Source organism: Dipodomys ordii, unplaced genomic scaffold (assembly GCF_000151885.1).
Source record: "Dipodomys ordii isolate 6190 unplaced genomic scaffold, Dord_2.0 Scaffold268, whole genome shotgun sequence".
Lineage (NCBI taxonomy): Eukaryota > Metazoa > Chordata > Mammalia > Rodentia > Heteromyidae > Dipodomys > Dipodomys ordii.
The window spans coordinates 284,526-292,382 of NW_012267484.1; the positions used below are offsets into that span (position 1 = coordinate 284,526).

Below are 7,857 nucleotides of genomic sequence, written 5' to 3' on the forward strand. Positions count from 1 at the left end.
TATTTTTTTTTGTTGGTCATGGGGCTTGAACTCTGGGCCTGTACACTGTCCTCAGCTCTTCAGCTCAAGGTGAGCACTCTACCACTTGAGCTACAGCACCACTTCCAGTTTTCTGGTGGTTTATTGGAGATAGGAGTCTCACGGTCTTTCCTGCCTGGGCTGGTTTTGAACCGCGATCCTCAGCTCTCAGCCTCCTGAGTAGCTAGGATGACCAGCGTGAGCCACCAGTGCCCGGCAACATGATCATTTTTAAGACCATGCTGTTTAATAGCACTTGCGCCCCTTGCTTACTTTGGCTGGCTGGCCCTGAGCTGGTGGGTGGTCTTCCTGCCTCAGCCCTCAGGCAGTTGGTATCATGAAGGTTGAGGCGTCCTGCAGTGTGCACCAGGCAGTTCTGAGACAGTGTATGGGAATGTTAATGGAGTGGGTATCTGCTCTAGGCTGAGGAAGGAGAGCTGGGAGTGAGGCCAGGCACATGCTGGCCTGGGGTCCCTGCTATGCAAATCTTTATTTAAGTTTGTTATTATAGAGGTGATGTACAGGGGGTTACAATTACGTGAGTCAGGTGATGCGTGCATTATTCTCTTTCTACAGAGTCTTCTGTTCCCTCCCTCGCCCCCAGCCCCTCCCTCCTGTCTCCACCCACTTCCAGCAGTGCCCAGGGAGCTCCACCACCACTTTTTCACCCTTTCCCTCGTTTGTACCCTCCCCCACCCCCAAAGCTATCCATGAGAATCGCCATACATAAGGAAAAGAAGACAGAATCACCAAAAAATAAAAACTAACCAAAAGTCTGTTTCCATACCTTGGAGTTTGTTTCAGTATGTGTATTATTTTATATAAACGTGAAGAGGCCCTTAGGCATGGCCCGTTCTCTTAAGAACATCCTCTTTTGGTCTCACTGTGTGAATATCTAGAATCCTGTATAATTGATTATATCTCAGTGTATTTTAGGCCTAATTTTCCACACGTCAGGAAGAACATGCACCGTTTGTCTCTCTGATCTTGGGTTACCTCACATAATACGATTTGTTCTAGTTCCATCCACTTGCCTGCAAATGACATTATTCTTTCTAATAGCTGCATAAAATTCCATTGTGTATAGGTACCATATTTTTTGGGTGTACTCATTGTGGGGCCTCTGGGCTGTTTCTATACCTTGGTTATTGTGAATAGTTCGTATGCAATTTTTGGGCTCAAGAATTGAAACTTTATGTAATAAACTCAGTTTTATTATTCATTACAGATTTGAAATTATTTTTCTTGATATTGATGATGGTATATCCTTCTTTTTTCCAGTTTGTTTCCTAGTTTATTATTTTCAACAAGGTAATTAATTAAAAACTTATATATATATATATATATATTTTTTTTTTTTTTTTTTGGCTGGTTGTGGGGCCTGAACTCTGGGCCTGGGCACTGTCCCTTAGCTCTTCAGCTCAAGGCTAGTTCTCTACCACTTAAGCCACATCACCACTTTCAGCTTTTTCTACTTAGGTGGTGCTGAGGAATTGAACCCAGGGCCTCATGCATGTGAGGCAAGCACTCTACCACTGAGCCACCTTCCCAGCCCCCTTAAGTATATTTTTAAATCTCTCAGGAAGCAACACAAAAATTTACAAATAAAAATGTATTTTGTAGAGTGCTAGCCTTGAGCTGAAGAGCTGAGGGACAGCACCCAGGCCCAGAGTTCAGGCCCACGATTGGACCCCTCCCCCCCAAAAAAAACCCCTCAAAAATGTATTTTTTGGGCTGGGAAGGTGGCTCAGTGGTAGAGTGCTTGCCTTACATGCATGAGGCCCTGGTTCGATTCCTCAGCACCACCTAAGCAGAAAAAGCTGCAACTGGTGCTGTGGCCTTGAGCTGAAGAGCTCAGGGACAGTGCCCAGGCCTAGAGTTCAAGCCCCACAACCTACCCCTATCCCCCAAGAAAAATGTATTTTGTGAGATTATAATCTGATTTTTGACCATTTTAGGTGGGCTGCATTTTGCATGGTACAAGTGGGCGTCTGGTCTGCCTTGTAGTTAATTCTCAGTGTTAGTTACCTGTCCCACAGTGGCTGAGGTGACGCCACGTGAGACCCCTGGGTGCTGGAAGAGCTGCCTGTGTTGTCTGCACTCGGGCATCAGGTCTGTGCCTTTGAGTCAGACAGGTGGACGCAGTGCTCACCTTGGGCTTCGGGGTTGTCATCTTTAAGTTGCATGCCACTTTTGGGGAAGGCTTCCTGGCCTAAAATTGTGACCATCTCACACATCTGGAAGATGCTTCTTGATGACTGATCTCTGGAATACACATAAGCGTAGGTCTTAACTTTTTTTTTTTCTTTAAAATTGTTCAGACTAACTCTAGAAAATGCCAAGTAGGAAATTTGCAGATGGTGAAGTGGTGAGAGGTCGGTGGCCAGGAAGTTCACTTTATTATGAAGTAGAGGTTCTGAGCTACGACCAAAAGTCACATCTCTACACGGTAAAATACAAAGATGGAACCGAACTTGAATTGAAAGAGAATGATATCAAGGTAAGTAAGTGCTCCTTTGGTTCACTGGGTGCGTTTGCAGTGCAAAAGACAACTCTAGGTCTGTAGATGCAGTTTCTAAGCTTGGACTCGCTAAGAGGTGTAGGTGGGTCCACTCCCATTGTGGGTACATGCTGTCTTCTGCTCTGGGAAGGTGTGAGTCAGGCAGGAGGTATAGTTGACAGAGACTCACAGGAAGAGCGAGGATCTGATGGTGGTGGTATTGGCATAGCTGGGTAGCAAGGGGGGGCCCTGTTTTGTTTTGTTTTTGTCAGTCCTGGGGCTTGAACTCAGGGCTTAGGCACTGTCCCTGAGCTTCTTTTGCTCAAGGTTAGCACTACTACTTGAGCCACAGCACCACTTCTGGCCTGTTTTGTGTATATAGTACTGAGGAATGGAACCTAGGGCCTCATTCATGCTGGGCCAGCACTCCCACCACTGAGCCACCTTCCCTACCTGAGGACCCAGGTTTTAAGGTGTTTCCACAGATGGTGATGTAGGAGCCAAGTGGTAAGGGCAGATGGGAAAATGACAGTGATGCAGGGGCAGCTTCTAAGGCTTGGGGGCAAGGGGAACACAGCCAGTGGCAGCAGAGTAGATGGGGGGCCAGCAGGTGTCCCGCTGGAACTGGTGCTGATATTCTGTGTTCAGGAGTTTGGACTTCAACTCAGACTTTGACAGCAGACCTGAATATCGCCCACAGCTCCAAACCTCTGGGTTTGAGAACCTCTGATCCAGCTGTACAATCCTTTTTTAAAACTTTCCAAAGCATTCTTTAGTTTTGGTACCTGTTGCTTATCTGCAACAAATAATTGGGGACCCAGGCCTGGATCACATGTAGTACACTCTAGTAAATATTTTAGCTCTGTGGTCCATGTGGCTTCTGTGGTGCTGGGGCAGCCCCAGGTAGGGAAGGGACCTAGCTAGGTTCTAATAAAACTTCATGAACAGTGAGATTTGAATTTCAGGCAACTTTTTTGGAGGAAGGGGCGAGTTATTGGTTGTGGGTCTTGAATCCAGGGCCTGGGTGCTGTCCCTGAGCTGCTAACATTCTACCACTTTGAGCCATAGCTCCACTTCTGGTTTTCTGGTGGTTCATTGGGGACTTTTTTCCCGGGCTGGCTATGAACTTCAGTCCTCAGATCTCAGCTTTTTCTCAGAACTCAGCCTTTTGAGTAGCTAAGATTACAGGCGCAAGCCATCACTGCTGGCCTGAATTTCAGGTAATTTTGTCAAGAAATATTGTTTTGGGGGGCTGGGAAGGTGGCTCAGTGGTAGAGTGCTTTCCTCGCATGCATGAGGCTCTGGGTTTGATTCCTCAGCACCACATAAGCAGAAAAAGCTGGAAGTGGTGCTGTGGCTCAAGTGGTAGAGCTCTAGCCTTGAGCTGAAGAGCTGAGGGACAGGACCCAGAGTTCAGGCCCCACGACTGACAAAAAAAGATAGATAGATAGATAGATAGATAGATAGATAGATAGATAGATAGATAGATCGATAGATCGATAGATCGATAGTTTTGGTTTTGTTTGCAGTCATTTAAAGATTTGTTAAAAAAAAAAAAGTGGTGAGCTTGAGGCTACACACAAAAGAATGAGTGGGTGGTGTTTGGCTGGGGTATAATTTATCAGTGCCTTCCCCAGCACTGGGTCCCTAAAGGCAGTGAAATGAAGGGGTAGGAATCCACGGGATTGGCACAGATAGAGCCAGGTAACTCAGACTTGCAAAATGTGGGTCACTTTCTTTATTGGTTGCATGTATCTTTGAATGAATATATGCATACTGTTCTATAGTCAGCATTGTCATGCTTGATCATGTGCCCCATTCAAAGTCTAATCTCAACAAAATGATGTTAGTAATAGTATCTGTTTTAACTAACATTAGTTTTAACTCTTCTTGTACATGTCATTAGAAGTGTCGTGTTTGATTCATACAATGGGGGTCAAAAGGCCGCATTGATTAGAGGTAGGATCATCACGGTGGCAGCATTTCTCATTGGCCCGTGTTATTCTCAGGCCTTGTGGTTTCCATGATGGTTTTAGAGATTGTCCTTGTCTAGCTTGACTTTGTCTCCAGGTGTTGTGATTTGTGGTGAGCTCTTTGATGCTTTCTCCCTTTCCAGCTTTTAACATCCTTTAAGCAAAGGAAAAGTGGCTCAACTTCCAGCTCACCCTCCAGACGCCGAGGGGGCCGGGGCCGAAGCCGTGGCAGCTGGTCCAGGTCACGCTCCAGATCCCCTGGCAGACAGCCCAAAGGTTCCAGAAGGTCGGCTTCTGCTTCCTACCAAGCTGACTTTAAGGAAACGATGGGTCAGATTCTGGAGGTTAAATTGACACCGCTTGTACTGGTACTGTATCCTTATCTGGTATTTTGTCTGTGTAAGACATTCTTTGCTATATATAAACGTTCATTCAAACCATTTACACTTAATTATGTTAACGTGTCAGACATTAAATATGTAATGACTTTGGGAGATTTTATTAAAAGTGGAGTAGCAAGTAGAGTTCTTTTCAACATCAGAAAAAAGAATGTCCTTAAGTTACTGACGTGCTGTTAAATAGTGTGGTCTTAAGATTGTTCTCTGGAGAGGAACAAGAAGGCACTATGCCTGTGTGCATCTGATCATACAAAATCATACTGGTCAAAATGATCTCCAGGAAATGGAAACAAGGTTTTTTCCTTTTTTGCTCTTTTTGTTGTTTGTCTTGTTCTTTCATTTATCTGTCTTTGGGAGTGTAAGGGGAGGCATAGAAATGGAGGGACAAAGGGTGAACAAATGAAGCCGTGGTACTCACTGGACAAGGTGCTGAAAATGAACTATACAACTTGTGGGGGGATGGGAGGGGAAAACTGAGAGAGAGCAAGGGAAGAGGTGACATTGTCCAAAAGGAAATGTATTCTTTGCCTGACTTATGTAACTAACTCTGTTTTTAGCATTGAACCCCCGTTTAGAAATGGCAGTTTAATGGAATTACTTTAAAAAAGCATGATGGGAAGTATGAGGGGGTGTGTTATAGCACACAAGAGTTCTTAGACTGACTGCTTTCCAAAGAAAAGAATTAGGATTACCTTGTGTTCTGGTCACATAATTGTATCTCTTCTTCTATGGATAAAATGTGCATACAAATATACATTGCCTTTTTTTTTTTTTTGGTGGTACTGGTACCGGGGCTTAAACTCAGGGCCTGAGCACTGTCTCTCAGCTTTTTTGCTCAAGGACAGCACTCTACCACTTGAGCTATAGCCCCACTTCTACCATTTTGGTAGTTAATTGGAGAAAAAGTCTTATGGATTTTTCTTCTTGGGCAAGTTTTGAATTGTAATCCTCAGCCTCCTGAGTAGCCAGGATTACAGGGATGAGCCACCAGCAGTTGGCTATCTGTGGCTTTTAATAATTTCTTTGGTGTATGTGCTGGGGCTTGAACTTGGCCTGAGCGCTGTCCCTGAGCTCTTGCTCAAGGTTAGCACTCTACCAGTTGAGCTATAGCTCCACTTCAGCTTTTTGGGTGGTTGATTGGAGATGAGAGTCTCACGGACTTTTCTGCCCAGGTTGGCTTTGAATGGTGGTCCTTAGATCTCAGCCTCCTAAATGGGTTAGATTACAGGCATGAGCCACTGGCATCCATCAGCTTTTAATAATCTTAAAAATAATGGACTGCATGTATACTGTTTTGTAGTCAAACTACTTAATTTTAAAACTAGGAGTGTATATGGTATATTTTTCTACAGTTTTGTTGTATCATATACTATATGTCCTAAATTATAGAGATGTACAGTTATTAAGTTAGCTCTTGTAGTGTTTTTCCTTCTAAATCCTCAACATTATATGTGTTTTTCTAAGGAAGTATTTTTATACAATCCATTTATCTCCTTGGGATAAATTCTCACAAATGAGATTGCAAGGTCAGATGTATAGCACAAACTAGATGCCTTTTATATATTATCAGATTGTGATAAAGAAGTTTTTACCAGGTCTGGAAAGGGGACTCAGTGGTAGAGTGCTTGCCATGGATGCATGAGACCCTGGGTTCAATTCCTCAGCACTACATAAGCAGAAAAAGCCGGAAGTGGCGCCGTGGCTTAAATGGTAGAGCGCTAGCCTTGAGCTGAAGAGCTGAGGGACAGCACCAAGGACCAGAGTTCAGGCCCCACAACAGACAAAAAAGAAAGGTTATGCCAATTATCAGTAGTGTATAAATGTTCATTTTTATTTTATTTTCCTTTTTTTTACCAGAGTGTTTGGAGGTTTTTAAAGCTCATTGTTTTTATTTACATTTTACTTGTTACTGTGACTTTTAACATTTGTCTCTGAGTTGATCTCTTACCAGCAAGGTAACTTGGTAAGCCCAAGTGCCGTGGTCTTCTGGTGCAAATTTGCTTTAGTGGAATTAGTTAGAATTAAGGCTGTGAAAGTCTTGAGCTTTGCTTTATTGTTGGATATCATAGTTGTAATTTGTTACTGTTGTGTTTCTTTTTAATGAGTTACAGTTCTTTGGACTAACATGCTATATTCAATTTAGAAGCCATTTGGAAACAGTGTCACCATCTACAATGGAGAGCGGGAACACGGGGAGTGCAATGACATTCTTCATAAAAACTCCCAGGTAGGAAACAACAGCGCTCTTTCATCTTGAGTCATTGTTTTCTTTCTTTCTTTTTTTTTTTTTTTTTCCGGGTCTGGTCGTGGGGCCTGAACTCTGGGCCTGGGCACTGTCCCTCAGCTCTTCAGCCCAAGGCTAGCGCTCTACCACTTGAGCCACAGTGCCACTTCCATTTTTCTGATGGTTCACTGGAGATAAGAGTTTCATGGACTTTCCTGCCCAGGCTGGCTTTGAACCGTGATCCTTAGATCTCAGCCTCCTGAGTAGTTAGGATTACAGGCGTGAGCCATGGTGCCTGGCTGACAATTCTTGGCTATAGATATTTAATGCTTTTTATTTTTTATTTAGGAGAGATTGATTTTGTCACAAGAAAGTAGCTGTACATCTTCACAATATAACCTTCGTCTGAGGAGAGAAGAGGTGCAAGCAAAAGAAGCCAGTTCTAAGGAAGAAAAGCTTGTTTCAAAAGAACCCGACTTGCTCAAAACCTTCAAAGTGACACCCAGCCCACAGAGGAAAGACGTGGAGTTTGGAGGAGTCCCTGGTAGGTTAGCAAGGCTGGCCGTGGGTCTGGTTGCTCCTGGGTGCCTTGCAAATGCCTCTGGGTCACCTGCACCTGGTGAAGGGGGAGTGAGAGGGATGCTGAGGGAGCGCCCGAGGGCCGGTCCGAGCAGAGGCCTTATACTGTCTGCACAGCGCCCGAGGGCCGGTCCGAGCAGAGGCCTTATACTGTCTGCACAGCGC

The 7,857-nt window shown here is 44.4% G+C and overlaps 1 protein-coding gene across 1 annotated transcript in view; it reads left to right on the forward strand.

The window, feature by feature from the left end:
- Lbr (lamin B receptor) overlaps nucleotides 1-7,857 on the forward strand; it is a 32,993-nt gene that overhangs the window by 9,838 nt on the left and 15,298 nt on the right. The window contains exons 2-5 of the mRNA XM_013036253.1: nucleotides 2,340-2,518; nucleotides 4,635-4,859; nucleotides 7,033-7,116; nucleotides 7,462-7,743. Coding sequence (XP_012891707.1) covers nucleotides 2,354-2,518; nucleotides 4,635-4,859; nucleotides 7,033-7,116; nucleotides 7,462-7,743 — 756 coding nt within the window. The 5' untranslated portion in view covers nucleotides 2,340-2,353. The remainder of the gene's footprint in view (nucleotides 1-2,339; nucleotides 2,519-4,634; nucleotides 4,860-7,032; nucleotides 7,117-7,461; nucleotides 7,744-7,857) is intronic.